Source organism: Caretta caretta, chromosome 22 (assembly GCF_965140235.1).
Source record: "Caretta caretta isolate rCarCar2 chromosome 22, rCarCar1.hap1, whole genome shotgun sequence".
NCBI classification, from domain to species: Eukaryota; Metazoa; Chordata; order Testudines; family Cheloniidae; genus Caretta; species Caretta caretta.
This window is the reverse complement of record NC_134227.1, coordinates 8,264,427-8,280,094: the sequence shown is the minus strand read 5'-3', so window position 1 is coordinate 8,280,094 and position 15,668 is coordinate 8,264,427. Positions and strand designations below refer to the sequence as shown.

General features: G+C 52.0%; 1 protein-coding gene across 12 annotated transcripts in view; it reads right to left on the bottom strand.

Annotated features, from left to right (window-relative positions):
* Positions 1-370: 370 nt before the first annotated feature.
* Positions 371-15,668, bottom strand: part of ST3GAL4 (ST3 beta-galactoside alpha-2,3-sialyltransferase 4) — a 174,009-nt gene continuing 158,711 nt past the window's right edge. For all 12 annotated transcript variants that reach the window (XM_048827649.2, XM_048827644.2, XM_048827641.2 and 9 more), the window contains 6 exons: positions 13,744-13,804; positions 9,401-9,496; positions 7,604-7,793; positions 7,324-7,467; positions 3,349-3,492; positions 371-1,225 (listed from right to left, as the gene is read on the bottom strand). In XM_048827649.2, the coding sequence (XP_048683606.2) occupies positions 1,139-1,225; positions 3,349-3,492; positions 7,324-7,467; positions 7,604-7,793; positions 9,401-9,496; positions 13,744-13,804 (722 nt within the window). In that variant the 3' untranslated portion in view covers positions 371-1,138. The remainder of the gene's footprint in view (positions 1,226-3,348; positions 3,493-7,323; positions 7,468-7,603; positions 7,794-9,400; positions 9,497-13,743; positions 13,805-15,668) is intronic.

Genomic DNA, 15,668 nt, shown 5'->3' with positions numbered 1-15,668 from the left:
CGTTCACCCACCGTCCATGGTGGTACCTGTTTTGTGGATAAACTGAGTGCTGCATTCCCCAGGCTGTCGGTCTGGCCCCTTTTCAAAAGGAAAAGGAAACCCTATTTATTCCTACTTCACATCCTCGAGTGCGGCCGAGCGGAGGGCGTCCCCCATCCGATCTCAGCCCCACAGTGGAGGCGGCCCTGGGGACAGCTCATTCCTGGAGCAGCCACGATTCCTCCTCCAAACCAGGGGTCACCTTAGCTCCCCATGCTAGGCCCCCTTACAGAACAGAATTCAAACTCCTCTCCTTCACTGCCCGAGGGCTGCTGGGGGTGAAGCAGGCAGCTGTGCTCTGTCAGCAAAGAATAATTTAATGCTCCCACCACTCTGCCCCCACTTTGATCGCCACCTCCCCATTCCCACTGGGAAGCAGCATTGGGGGGGAAGGAGGGTCAGACTAAAACCCCATCAGCAAAATACTGCACGGTTCCCCTCCCCCCCAAATAAACGTTTAAAAAAGGACACCATTACAACTTTCACCTACAGCAGCATTCCCACGCACTGCACCCCCAGAGACAGCCCCCCACCCTGGGAGGAGGGCTGGTGTGGGGGGGGTCAAACCAGCCCAGCTGCCTCATTCGGACTGAGAGCAAACTGATCTGGCGAGCAGTTGACAATTCTTCACCTGTCCAGCGTTCAGTTCAACAGAGCGGCAAACAGCCCCGGTCCCCTACACAGAGCGGGCAGGCTGAAGAGGGGGGTGCAGCAGCAAGCCATGAGGGCCCATCCCACGGGGGCACCCTCTGCGCTGCCCTAAAAGTCGGCAAGTCAGCGATGGCTTGGCCGCAAAGGGATCCAGCCACCCCACAACTGTAAGGATTTCGGATGCTCTGCTTCTGAGCCTTGACACGACGTGGCCGAAAGCCAAGTCAGCCTGGCCAAGGGGGACTCTGCAGCCCTCTCCCCCTCTGCCCACTTTCTCCAGGACCAGCGCTGTCCCCAGCAGCCAGCCCTCACCACGAGCAAGGGGCCCATTCGGGGCCCTGTGGCGAAGCAGCGGTATCTCCGGCCCGGTGGATGTTGAGACACGCTGGGCGACAGGCAGCCAAGGCGAAGGCCAAGGCAATGCGGGGAAATTCCAGTCCACATCCCATCAGAAGTGCGTAAGGTTCTTGACGATGCCTAATTCAAGCATCCTTTTTATTGCTAATGCCTCGTGCGAGACATTGTGCTCCGATGCCTGCGAAACAGACAAAAGAGAGCTCATCAGATGCCGCTCCACCCAGCCCTGTTGCGGTTCGCCCTTTGTGATACTCAGGGGGGTGGGGGGAGCTGCAGCTTTAAAAAGGGACTGTCATTGTTTTAAGAGTTTAGTATTTAATGCCTACAACCGCAAAGTAGCATTTCAGGAATCCACAGAATAAACCACTCGGCCTCACTGAACCCACTGATAAAATGGGTCCGTTGGTAATTAGCCACCTTGGAGATAAGAAAGCTTGGAAGCTTGGTCAGCAAGAAAAGGGATTGTTCATTTTGCATTGATTCAACAGTGAAACAGGCCGGTGTCTCCTCCTTTATCTACTAAGCTGCTCACAGACTAAATTCTGGGCTGGGGAAATCTTTGCTGTTGTATTTACAACCCCACGAATTCTATCAGGTTGGCAGTGTTTGCAGAGGTTAGTCCCACCGGGAAAGGGGTAAGTGGATTTGGCTGACTCCCTGAGGCAGATAACTCCTATCTAGAGGGGGTAGTAAGGGAGCTCTCTCAGGATGAAGGATCTAGGGTGTGAGCTGAGCAGCCCTGAAGGAGGAGCCCTAGGAGCAGCCCAGTGTGGAGAGATGTTTTGAGCTGAGCTGTGTATTAGGTCATTGCTAATGTCTGTGCTCATCAAGCCAAAGGAAGGAGGCAAGTTTGCACTTTACGCAGCACAGGGACTGTGTGCAAAAACACTTGCTCCGAGGCTTTTACACAGACTTGTTCTGAGAATTTGTGTTTTATGTAACACGTGCCAGCTGGGGAACGATGTGGGCTTTCTTGTCTGTGCCACAGGAAACTCACGTCCAATAACTCACCACTGAGATTCAGCCTGGCTTCACGTTGCACTTGTGCTTTAGATCAGTGGTTCTCAACCTTTATGGGCTCAAGACCCATCTGTAAATGTTTATGGCCTGTCACGAGCCAGTAAATAGTCTGGGGGTGGAGGCCCTGAGCTGGTTTTGGTCAGGTCCTGCCCCGCACTCACCCCACAGTGGCAGCTCCTGCATCTCCTGTGCTATGGGGCTGGCTGGGCTTGGCTCTCCCCTCTGGGTGCTGCAACCTGTGGGGTTGCAACGCCGCTCTGGTTTGGCCCCATCTCCCTGACTGGACCAAATTTGTGCAAGTGGAGTTGTGACCCGGTTCAAGGGGTCGCAGTGCCACTCACTCAGTTTTGGCCTACCTGGGCTCCCATCATAGAATCATAGAATCATAGAAGGTTAGGGTTGGAAGGGACCTCAGGAGGTCATCTAGTCCAACCCCCTGCTCAAAGCAGGACCAATCCCCAGTTTTTGCCCCAGACCCCTAAATGGTCCCCTCAAGGATTGAATCAAGACGGCTGGGCCAAACCTGAGTGGTGCTGGGACCCCAGAGGCTGCAGTGCCTGGAGTGAAGAGGTGAGACCAGCCAGCCCCGTGGGACAGGAGCCGCAGGAGCTGCCATGTGATCCTTTGAAACATTCTGGTGACCCAATTTTGGGTCCTGACCCATGGGTTGAGAAACCCTGCTTTAGATGACACCATCTCTCTGGTGTCACTGGCAATTTATTAATTGTATTGCAGTAGCATCTCAGAGCACCAGTCATGGACCTAGACCCCAGTGTGCAAGGTGCTGTACAGACAGAATGAAAAGATGGTTCTTGTCCCAAGGATATGGCAAGCTAGGTGTTCTGCTGTCTGTACAGGGCCTAACACATGGCAGGCCCTGATCTTTGCTTACTGTTCCTAGACACTAGCATAATACAGATAGTGCTACTACCTAGAGTATTTCCTAGGTATCCCCTCTACTTACTCTGGGGAATACTCCAAATGCCAAGGGAATGGAAGAGTTTTTATGGATCATCACTGTCATATGCACCACTGCTCTCTTCTGGATGGAATGCATCAAAGCTATTTATGGGTATGATCATGGATAGTGCCCACAGCACATGAAGGGACTGTGTAACCCCTAGTTCTATTACATACCGAATCCAGACAGCTTACCGCTTATACGTTAATAACACAGTTTCCTCTGGTGACGTTTGTACGTTTGTAAAGCCCAGAGATTCACACAGGAAAGTAACAGCAAACCATGATCACCACCAGAGGGGAAAGAGTGCGGTCACTTACGGCCATTGATTTAAGTGTGATTTGCTCGTAGTAGTGTATAGTCTGTTTCTTATTGGCAGAATTGGGGTACCCAAAGCCTGCGATATGTACCAGGTCACAGAAGTGCAATGCCAAGGTGATGGCTAATAATCCTGTTGTTGGTTTCTAGAGGGAGAGAGATGAAAGAGAGAGTCAGAAGGGCTCAGGGTGATAAAAAAACCCATACATGCTGGGTTCAGTTCAGAGTGGTTTTCTCCTCCCTTCTCTCTTTGGGGTCAGGTCCTGTGTATAACACCGAGGCTTAGTACGCGCGATCATCAGAGCCGTGTGAACACTGGGTCTAGGCTCACCGATGACCATGGTGCCTTGTGATACATGGACGCAATTTGTCATATACGCGTGACTTAGAATGAAGGTTCCCCCCTTAGGAAGGGCAGCTTCTAGCTATAGGGCTGCCGCCATTACAAAGTGGGACTCAGTTTTGTCCTGCATATAATCACCACCTGCCTCATGGGGTACATGATACATGAAGGGGGGGAGACTAGCTCCCTTTGATGGACACCCAGCCAGCCAGTTATCTGTAAAATCCCTCTTGGTCAGTTCTCTGCTTGCTTTACCCGTAAAGGGTTAAAAGGTCCCTCAGGTAAAGAAAAGGGAGCAGGTACCTGACCAAAAGAGCCCATGGGAAGGTAGAACTTTTGAAAATTGGGAAAGAAACTTTCCCTTTGTCTGTTGTTCTCTGGGCTGCAGGGACAGGGAGCAGTAATGCTGCAACCAGCTTTAAGCCAGGTATGATTATAGATTATCAATTCATACCTCAAACCTACTTATCTGGAGCCTCAGATATGGAAGTAAATTAAGGGAATGTCTAGGAAGACGCAATTAGGGTTATTTATTTTATTTCTTATTGGCTTGTGGATCCCCTCTGATGCTTTTGTTTGCTTATAACCTTTAAGCTGAAGCCCCAAGAAAGCTATTTTGGGTGCTTGATTTTTGGAATTGCTCTTTTAAAATCTAGCAAGAGTCTACGTTCCAGATGTATTGTCTTTCTTTTTGTTTTTAATACAATTTACCTTTTTTAAGAACAGAATTGAATTTTTGGTGTCCTGAGAGGTTTGCGCACATGTTTGATTAGCTGGTAGCCACAGCTAATTTCCTTGGTTTTCTTTTTCAGCTCTCCCCGGAGGGGTGAAAGGGCTTGAGGGTACCCCACAGGGGGGAATTCCCAAGAGCTCCTTCCTGGGTTCAAAGGGGTTTTGGGTTTTTTTTTGCATTTGGGTGGCGACAGCGTTTACCCAAGCCAAGGTCAGAGAGAAGCTGTAACCTTGGGAGTGTAATACAAGCCTGGAGTGGCCAGTATTCATTTTTAAAATCCTTGCAGGCCCCCACTTTTGCACTCAGTGTGACAGAGTGGGGATTCAGCCTTGACAGGGTATAAAACATCTGGACTAGACAAGAGAGGGAATATTGGGTCGTGAACTCCAAGACACACATGGATTTTCCAAGTAGCTCCTTGAAAAATCTCCCAATGGGGAGAGCCCCCATGACGGTGTGCCAGGTTGTTAGGATCTGCCATAGATCAAGGCACTGAGAATGGATAGTTGAAGGAAAGCTTATTGCCCATGACTGCAATGCACAGATATCCAAACAGCACTGCTTAAACTCCCAAAGTCCTGTCCCAGCATGCACCAGGCTCAGTGTGAATCTGGGACAAAAATTCTCTTCTTTAGCTGATCCAAAGCCCCAATAAGGAACCTGGAGGGGTGAAGCCTGGGACATTATACCCTCCCCTCCCAAAGTAGCACATGCTGGACGAAATGTGGAGGACAATGGAGACGCTTGCATGGAAATCCATTTATGGGAACAAGGAGAAAGTCATACAAACAGTTTCTCTGGGCGTGGCAACACTAAAGTAGAGCGCACACCTTCCTTCAAACAGCCAGCTGCTCTGGAAGGAGCTTCTCCCCCGGCTAAGTTGGTCGGAGCCATGCTGAGCTGGTCTCAGCTGGAAATGATCTTCCCCTAGCCAAGCTAGTCTGGGGATCTCTCTTTGCAGATCCTTTAGTAAGTTACTTCTACCCTGACCTATAAGATTTCCATGCTTGGGACATTTCCCTCTGCTTGACATGGCTGGGAGGATGTGAGCCTTGATGGAGAGAGACCAGAGAACAGAAGAACAACTTATTGCCCCCTCAGCCAACTTCTATTCGCTTCCAGGGAGAGGAAGATATTCCTCTCTGGCTGTGGCAGCCCCCCATCCCCGAATGACGCTGTTCCATTTGGACATCTGCTTACCCCGATCCCCCCTCATCGCTAGATTTAGAGTCCCTGCAGCTCTGCACAGGTTTACTCACGCCTCGGTTATACGCTCTTCCACACGTAGAATTCAGCAACATCAACACGAGGTCAATGTATGCCAAAGATTTGCTCCTTGGAAGCAGCTATTTTGAAAAGGGCGTGGGGGCTGTGGGGGATAGTCAATGAACACGAGCTCCCTGTGTGATGCTGTGGCCCAAAGGCCTAATGCGATCTTTGGAAATATAAACGGGGGCATATTGAATAGGAGGGGTTCTATTACCTCTCTGTTTGGCATTGGTGCGACTGCTACTGGAATACTGGGTCCAGTTCTGGTGTCCACCGTTCAACAAGGATGCTGATAAATTGGAGAGGGGTCTGAGAAGAGCCATGGGAAGGATTCAAAGATTGGAAAACCTGCCTTCTAGTGAAACACTCAAGCAGCTCAAATGCTTTCGTTTATCAAAGATAAGGTTAAAAGGTGACTCGAGCACGGTCTGCAACTACCTACGTGGGAAACAGAAATTTGAGAAGAGCAGGCTCTTCACTCTAGCAGACAAAGGTCTCCAGTGGCTGGAAGTTGAAGTTAGACAAATGAAGGCTAGAAATAAGGCAGAGGTTTTTCACACTAAAGGTAATTAAGCATTGGAACAACTGTGGTGGAGTCTCCATCAGGGTACATTTTTAAATCAAGACTGGATGTTTTTCTAGACAATCTGCTGTAGTTCAAACAGCAATGAATTTAGGGCAGTTCTTTGTCCCGGCCTATGCAGGAGGTCAGACTCGATGATCACAGTGGAACCTTTCTAGCCTTACAGTCTATGAAGCTATACGATTATTTGTGAAACACTGACTGGCTCTGGGACATTTAACCCTCTGAACCTCAGTTTCTCGAGCTATAAACGAGGACCCCATCAGATTTCTTGCAGGTCTGGGGGGGCATTTGCTAGTCAATCATTCCCAAGTGTTTTGGAGATGCAAAATGTACGGCATCACAGTGCCACTACGGGAAAGGATGAGAAGAGAATTCCACTCTGAACTCCGCAGACCTTCGCAACTTCCGCCAAACGTCATGGGTTTGTCTGATTTCTCACAAGTGATGGACAACAAGGAAAATCTTTTCAGCTAACACACACACACATACCCTAATAATTAGGCTGCACTGGCCAAACAAACAATAGAAGGATTCAGTGCAGAAAGATCTTCATCCTTGTGCAGAAGCCACTTGCTAGCTTCTCCCTCCAGAAGAGCAGCTCCTCTGCTTTAGACTCCAGCCACAATCAGTTCCCAACCGTGGCCAACTTTCCCCCCAACAAAGCAGTGTGCATATAATCTCAAGGATGCAGGGAAACAGAGGTGAGTGGGTTGCCAGCATCTCCCCCGACCCGGGAGGCCCTGTACTGCGGGTGGATGGATCACCTAGCATTTTATCTACAAAGCACCGTAAGAATCACCCAAGTGGCCTTCACCTTGGTCTCCTCCTGCCTTGGAAAGAGCAGTAATTTTCCAAGCCATGTGGACCCAGCCCTGGGCTACTCAACAAGTTGATGGGGCACAATGGGGAAAAAGGAGGGGGGGCAGTGCAGCGGAATGGCACCATGCCCCCTTAGCGAGTTCCAGTCGGGTCTGCCCTGTGATTTAGATCCAGGGCACCACAAGTCTGCCTTGCTCTCTCTGCCCCCAGCACACCGGCTCCCTTACCTGTTTAATCTTCCGCGGCTGCTTCATGGAAAGATTAAGCAATTTGGCAGCAGTAATTTCCATAAAGTAAGGGTTCAGAATGCGCACTTGCTCAGGATTGGCATCCCAGATTAAAGGGGGCTGCTTCCAGAACCCCTTGCGAACCTGGAAAAGGACAACAGGAAAGTCAGGGGCTATTCTTTCCCCACTAGGGCTGCCCCAGCCTTCCACCCAGCGGCGAGAGCGAAACAAGGCAGAGGAGAGGCCAGACGTGGCCCCCTGCTCTCCCTGCGGCACTTACTCGCTTCTTGTCATTGAGGATCGTCTCCAGCCACTGGAAATCCATGGGTTTAAAGGGCACCAGCACCAGCAGAGTATCCGGGTTGTTTTCCCGCCTGGGGTTGAAGTGTGCGGACTCTGGGTAAAACAGCCGCATGGTGGTTTTGGAGCCCACGTCCGCCTCGTACCCATGAACCGGCGCGTTGTTCAACCTGTGGGGAGGGAGCGCAAGATGAGGAAGGGGATATTTCACACGCGTCCCACTTTCCCCATGACCTGTCCCATTAGCACCTGGCTTCCTGTCCCCAGCAGAGACCCCTTCAGGGATTCGAGCCACCTGCTCGCCACACTTTGACATGATAGATGTTAGGTTAGGGGACAGGATCCTTCAGGAATGAACTCCCCTGGGAAGTAAGGCCCATCCCAAAGCCCCCACCTCCCACTTGGGTGCCAGACGCATTGCTTTGACCTGCCTTCCCTAACAGATCCTGCTGAACGTGAGTGTATATTTCCATAAAACCACCCAAACCCAACCCCTCTCCTGCCAACACATCTCTCCCTGGGACAGGATGAGAGAGCAAACACAGGATAGATGTTAGTCACGTTGCTTAATGCATGATTGCAAGGTGCTCACACACTACAGTGACAAGCATGGCAGAAGGGCCTGAATAAAGTAGAATTTCCAGGTTGGACTAACCTGGATCTCCCACATCCCTTGTGTAAATCTGTGCATTTCCGTTCAGATCAGAGCTGAGGAACTGGCCTAAGGAGTCTGAGTACTTGCTTCTCACTGGTGCTGGCAATTCCAGCTCCCAGGAAAGCCCAGCAGCCTGCTTCTCTGTCAGCTTGCCACATGGGCTACTGGGGAGCCCTGCCATCTGGACTGCTCTGGCACCGGGGACCGCAGACTTCCAGGGTCCAAATTGCCAAGGCATCCCTACCACATGGTCTGCCTGGGTCCACATCTCCAGAGCATCCCCACTACATGGGCTGCCCCAGGGACCCCAGATTTCCAGGGCCAGTGTCTCAAAGGCAGCCCTGTTATGTCAGAGCTTCCAGGCTGCCTCCCATGGAGCCAGGACCCTGCGGGCTCTCCAGGCTTCCAAGCTCTCTGCTGTGGTGCCAGGAACCTGGCACTCTTGAAAGCCCTGACTCTAACTGGAGCTTGGCTCCGAGATCCTCAGCCTGGAGTCTGGAAATGCTGGGGTCTCTCAGGGTCACTGCCATCAAGCTGATAGCCTGGAGGTCCTGGAACAGGCTGCCCCATATGAGCTGCCCAGGGACCCTGGATTTCCAGGTTCTGCAGCTCAAAGGGTAGCCCCAGGGCCAGGGACCCCAGAGCTCTCAGAGTCCCGGGCCAGCTGCTAACAGCCACAGTGAAACTGGTATGAACATTTGGGAAATGCCATGGGTCCATGCTTCTGCACTGAATCTTTGTTCAGGATTTCCCATTCGCCAGCCATTCTGATAACATTTGATTCCGATTCAGAATTCAATCAAATGGCAAAATGTCTTGGCCAGCTCTCGTCCGGGCTAGCCCTGCTCCCTGGCTCTGCCTCCTTTCACGCACTCCAACGTGAAGTCAAAGGAAAAGGGAAAGATACGAGGCTCACATGCCGCATCAATTCTGATCTCTCAACACGAAAAGAATGCATTCCGTTTTCCTCCATCCCATTAACGTAGCATGGATCCCAGAGCGTTTATCTCAGTCTGTCCCCAGGTATCTGCAAACATATTCCACTGTGTCCAAACAGATGTGATGGGTCCTTGTGGGGAGGAAGACTAACCCCCATTGTACTGAATCTCCTTAGTGCCTTACCTGATTACTACGTCATATTTGTTGATTGCTTCCCCCATGGAGCTGTTTCGGAGCCGGTGTCCGTTCCCCACCACTGCACATCTTCGGCACGTCATGCTGCAAAAGAAAAGATAATCTCAACCAAACGCCCTCACTGCCCTTTTCATCTCTGGGGGATTCTCTCCCACTTTACATAGAACAGTTTAGTTCTTTACACATTTTTAGAGGCAACAAAACAGCCTCGACTCCTTGGCACCCTCTAGGGTCGAGCTTCTTGCTGCCCCGGGGGGTGAAGTTTTGCACGTAATTCTATGGCTTTGCGATGCAAGAGGTCAGACAAGATGGCAATGGACCCTTCTGCCTTAAGATCTATGAATCTGCGAGCACAGCATTTTTACCGATGGATTCCAGGGGAAATGCAGGGGTGAATTCCCATTGCCGCTCTCCCTTGGCCTAGTCAGTAGGGCCATTTGTCTGATGTAGACACTTGCCCCCCCGCCACCCACTAGGAACTAAACTGAAATCACAAACCCATTTCACACAGACCCCTGAGTAGCAATGACACCCAGTCACTACCAACACAGCTAGATTCCAAGTGGAGACCCAGAGACAAGAGAGACCCTTTATCAGCACATTAGACTGCAAACAACACATGTTAACACCCAAAGAAGGTGGCAGGTGCGTATAATAAGCCCTCTGCTCAGTGGACAGCAGGGACTGAACTTGAGACTTTCATCACTAAAAGCAAGAGCCCTCACCACTTGAGCTACAGGAGTACCTCCTCTAAAGTGGCACAGAAGTAGGCTCTTATCCTCTTAGGTGAACTACACCCTTAGCATGAGTTACATATCGTTCCACAGGAAAGACACTGGCCTGGGATTCTGTTCCCTGGTGTGACACAGACTCCATGTGTGATCCTGGGTAAGTCTCTGCCTCTCTGTGCCCCAGTTTTCTCATGTGTGAGCTGGGGATGCCACCCCAGCAGCACAGGGAGGCTGTGAGGTCTAAAGAAGTTCCCGAGCCCGTCAGACGGGTGATACTACGGAAGTGCAGAGGCAGCATCCTCCCGCAGGCCCCAGGCACCATTCCGGCGGTAACGGCTGAGGTCGGCAGGTGAAAACAAAGTGCCAACCTGCCTGATGAGGAAAAGAAACCTGCTGGTTCCAGAAGCTGGGGTGGAAAGAAGCATCCATGTGATAAGCCAGCTCTGCAATTGGACCACTGTCAGAAAGATCTCTAGGCAACTGGTGGAAGCTGCTTCACCCAGTCAACCCAATTCTTCCACCAGTTCAAGCCACTTCAGAGAGATGACTCTGTGGCAGCAGCTTGTTTGGACCAGTTTCTTCCCTTCCACTGCTGCCTCCGGCTACCTGGAGAGCTGCGAGGCAAACGCCAAGCCGTTAGATACCCTCATAAAATGGGATGAGAGGTTGGATTTCATCCCAGAGCTCATAGATAGTGCACTGAAACGCAGGCAAACATAGGGGCTGAGCCTGCACACTGCACCTCCCCTAGCAAACCACAAACAGGCCTGGATGGCGCAAACAGCCCCACGCTCCAGCTCGCCAGGGTGCAACAGGGAGGTGGCTGCTGCTGCTCTAAAGCCGGCAGCGTGGCCTAGCGACTCGAACACCCCACAGAGTCGCAGGGATCCTTGGTTCTATTCCCAGCTCAGCTGCTGGGTGACCTTGGGCAAGTCACATCTCTCTGTGCCTCAGTTTCCCCGTCTGCACAATGGGGCGAGTGATACGGACCTCCTTTGTAGAGCTCATGGAGATCTACGGAAGAGATGAGCTAGGCGTTAGTATTTTATTGTGTCAGAGACAGGCCTCTAACTGGCCCAGCGGCTGCCTCTGCAGCATGTTCCGTAAGTCCTGGCTTGACCCCAGGTTTGGTTTTCCCTTCTGTCCTAGGGACAGCAGCCTCTGCCCCAACGGCCCAGCTGCTGGAGATGACAGCCACACGAGGAAGTATCTGGTTACACTGTTCAGCCCTGCACTGGAGTTTTGTTGGGACTCCTGAGATCTGGTTCTCGTTCCTGATTCTAGGTGGGCTGGATGCGTGGATCCTGTTCCTTTGCTCTGCTACAACAGTGCCCCAGATCTGCTGGGGTTGTAGGAAGGGGGTGGGAGGGGTCACTCACACTGTATTTATGACCCACGCCTCGCATGGTCCGCGCTTGACTAGCTCAGACAAGCAGACAGACCAGAGCAAGAGAGAGCCAGAGCTCGGCTGTCAGACAGAATCACGGGCGCTGCAGCGAGTCACCATTCCACAGCAGACTGACCCTGCAGCTCGTTACCCGCCTGCCAGAAATCAATGGCTTGTTTTGCCGTACGTCCCCAGAGAGAGTCCAGCAATGTACTTCATTTTAGTGCAAACAAACAGCCAGGCCGCTGGCTGGGGCTGCAGCACCATGACATCATGTCCTGGAGCACGTCTGTCAGCGCGGGGCTGGGCTACAGATCGCAAGTCTACCAGGGGCTCGGAAACCCAATCCTGCCATTGGCTGCCAGGAAGCGGCACACTGGGGGGAGGAGGGGTCTCATCCAACCCACTCCCTGGTGCACGTCATAAATCTGCTCATCAGCCTGGCATGCAGTTTGGCAACCTCGGCTCACAAGGGGCCCAAGGACTGGAATAGCAGCGGGGCTGCAGGGCAGGATTGAGGGGCGTCAGCAGAGACCCAAGGACTGGCAAGGCAGGGGGGCCGAGCCACATGGAGAAACTTGCCTGTGTTGGGCTTGACTCTGCCCACCCCTCTCTCCCTCTCGTCTCACAGTTCACATGGGGAGAGGAAGCAGCAGGAGAGGGGGCGTATGTGGGACAACGCCAGGGAGGGGAGGAGAGATGAGGCAGGGGTACAGATGGGGAAGAGATCTGGGCAAAGCCCCCCATACACACCAAGGGAAGGAGAATGGGGCAGTTCGGGGATGTTAGTGATCAAGAGGGCACCGGGGTGGGGATTGGCTCTGCGCTCCCAACACACACGGAAGGCCAGGGTCTCCAACAGTCCAACACCCCAGCGGACGCACTCACGCCAGAGGTATTTGTGAAAGGGCGCAGCTCAGGGCAATGGCAGCTCGTCGGGTGGGCAGGGCAGCCTACGTAGGAGACGGAAAACTCAGACCTCAAACCCCCCTCCATGGGTTAAAGCCCGGCGCTGGGCAGTGGCAACACTCCGTGCCACGTGCTGGCGGTCCACCAGATCTACAGCAAGACGGTGGGGAGACAGTGGGCATGCGCTTAGTTCAAGGGGGAGAGGCCCTCTCACTGCGGTGTACATCAGGGACACCGACTGATACGCTGAGTCTCTGGTGCAAGGGGACTAAGTCTGTGCAAGCAGTTTCTTCCTTTTGGCAAGTTTCCAAAGGGCAGTAGTAGATGTTGGTTCTAAGGAGAGGTGAGAGCGACCTGAATGCTTCTCCACCAGGAACTAAGGATGGGAGGACATCTCAGCCCTAGGGCAGGAGTTCACCCACTTGGCTGCTGGATTTTCTGGCAGCCAGCACCTGAGCTGTCCTCCAGAGGGCTAGGGGCTGGCGGTCAATTTAGGATGAATGAAAAGTACCTGGTGACGATGGGCATGGGGGGAGAGGGTGATAGGAAAGAGACTCCCAGGAAAGAGGAGGAAGAGACGGATTGTACCCAAGAAGATGATAAACATGTGGACCTTCGCGCTGCCTCGGACAGACACAGATGGTGGATGTTTGCATGACAACCCAACCCCACCTGATGGAGAAGATGACTCCATTGTCTCTTTGTCTTGATGCAGAGCCTGGTCAGATGATTTATCAACATCCACAAGGGGACCAAGAAGGAAAAAGAGACACACATAGGCCAATATAAATGGACTTCAGCCTCCTTGGTATTCAGGCCAAGAGCTTCCTGTGTTCACTCGGAGAGGGGGCTCTGCTGGGTTTAAATCCAATTTTTGGTTCATCAAAATCTTTGCTAGGGATCTTCTCATCTAGCGTGAGTCCAGGCTGGCAGTAACTGAATGTCTCCAAATGCCACCTGAGCACCGGTGACCTACATGAAGTGACTCTGAAAACTCAAGGCCCTAGCCTGGAGATCCAGACACCAAATCCCTCGACTCACAGATTGCTCTAAGTGGCCCAGCAGAGAAGCCAAGGGCCGGATGGGCTGTGGGGCTTGAACCCCTCACAAGGGCACACTGGTATTAGACAACACATGGGGGGCAGAAAGGAGCTAGCCCTGCCACTGTGCCCTGTGCCTGACTGGTAGGTAAAGAGTAGACTTGAGTCTCCAGAGCTCTCAGTCCAGCCCCTTCCACAGCTCTGTGATGATCATTCACCTGACAATGGCAGCACGGGAAGAAACATTAGATGCACTGGAATTACCTTTGGATGCTTTCGGGCACCGAGTAGCTGGTGATCGCTAACACCCGAAGGAGAATGTCTTCTGCAAAGGAATGCGAGGGGGCAGTTAGTGAGATCAGTCCTCCCCAGAAGCCATGAAATCCCCATGTTAGGCACAAGACCCCAGGCTACCCCCATGCACCACATGGCAACCAGAGAGGGAATTCTTCTTTTGAAGGGCTGTTTCCCTGGGATCATCCCCTTTCCCACCATCAAAGTCTCCACCCCCATCCTCCCTCTGGACAAAAGCAATTGGGCCTGGCCACCTTCCACACGCAGTCCCCTCTGCCATGTGCTGACTGGCAGGGCTGGGGAGGTCAGGTAGAGAGAGAGGTCAGTGCAAGTAGCAAAGATGCTCTGAGCGCCCTCACGTCTTTCCCAGTAGACGGACCCTGCAGCACATACCGGAGCTTTCTCCTCGAGGCCGTGGCAGCCACGCAAGATGGCTCATGAGCTGTACAGCAGGAAGGAAAGAGTGTAACAACTTAACAAGAACGGTTCAGTGCCTCTGAGGCTGGCAAGGGAGACAGAGGCAGCCATGAAGTATGGGCTGGATGAATGGACTATAAGGTGGATAGAAAGCTGGCTAGATTGTCGGGCTCAACGGGTAGTGATCAATGGCTCCATGTCTAGTTGGCAGCCGGTATCAAGTGGAGTGCCCCAAGGGTCGGTCCTGGGGCCGGTTTTGTTCAATATCTTCATAAATGATCTGGAGGATGGTGTGGATTGCACTCTCAGCAAGTTTGCAGGTGACACTAAACTGGGAGGAGTGGTAGATACGCTGGAGGGTAGGGAAAGGATACAGAGGGACCTAGACAGATTGGAGGATTGGGCCAAAAGAAATCTGATGAGGTTCAACAAGGACAAGTGCAGAGTCTTGCACTTAGGACGGAAGAATCCAATGCACAGCTACAGACTAGGGACTGAATGGCTCGGCAGCAGTTCTGCAGAAAAGGACCTAGGGGTTACAGTGGACGAGAAGCTGGATATGAGTCAACAGTGTGCCCTTGTTGCCAAGAAGGCCAATGGCATTTTGGGATGTATAAGTAGGGGCACTGCCAGCAGATTGAGGGACGTGATCGTTCCCCTCTATTCGACACTGGTGAGGCCTCATCTGGAGTACTGTGTCCAGTTTTGGGCCCCGCACTACAAGAAGGATGTGGAAAAATTGGAAAGAGTCCAGCTTAGGGCAACAAAAATGATTAGGGGACTGGAACACGTGAGTTATGAGGAAAGGCTGAGGGAACTGGGGATGTTTAGTCTATGGAAGAGAAGAATGAGGGGGGATTTGACAGCTGCTTTCAGCTACCTGAAAGGGGGTTCCAAAGAGGATGGATCTAGACTGTTCTCAGTGGTAGCAAATGACAGAACAAGGAGTAATGGTCTCAAGTTGCAGTGGGGGAGATTTAGGTTGGATATTAGGAAAAACATTTTCACTAGGAGGGTGGTGAAACACTGGAATGCGTTACCTAGGGAGGTGGTGGAATCTCCTTCCTTAGAAGTTTTTAAGGTCAGGCTTGACAAAGCCCTGGCTAGGATGATTTAATTGGGGATCGGTCCTGCTTTGAGCAGGGGGTTGGACTAGATAACCTCCTGAGGTCCCTTCCAACCCTGATATTCTATGATTCTATGTACTTATAGATCAGGCAGCGGTGGGAATAAACAACACGATGCACTTAGGTGCCTCGAAGCAGGAGCACTGAGAAAGACTGGATAGAGCCTTCCTTAGCAGCTGTCCTGTTAACCTGCCCTCTAGCGTCAGCACTCACGAGCCCCAGGGCTGCTCCCAAATGCACTCTGTTCCTGCTTTCTTGGGCACCCTCTTCTGTCTGCATCCACCTGTTGTTTCTTGTCTTAGACTTAGATTGCAAGTGTTTTGGGGCAGTTTGCACAGTACCCGGCACAAC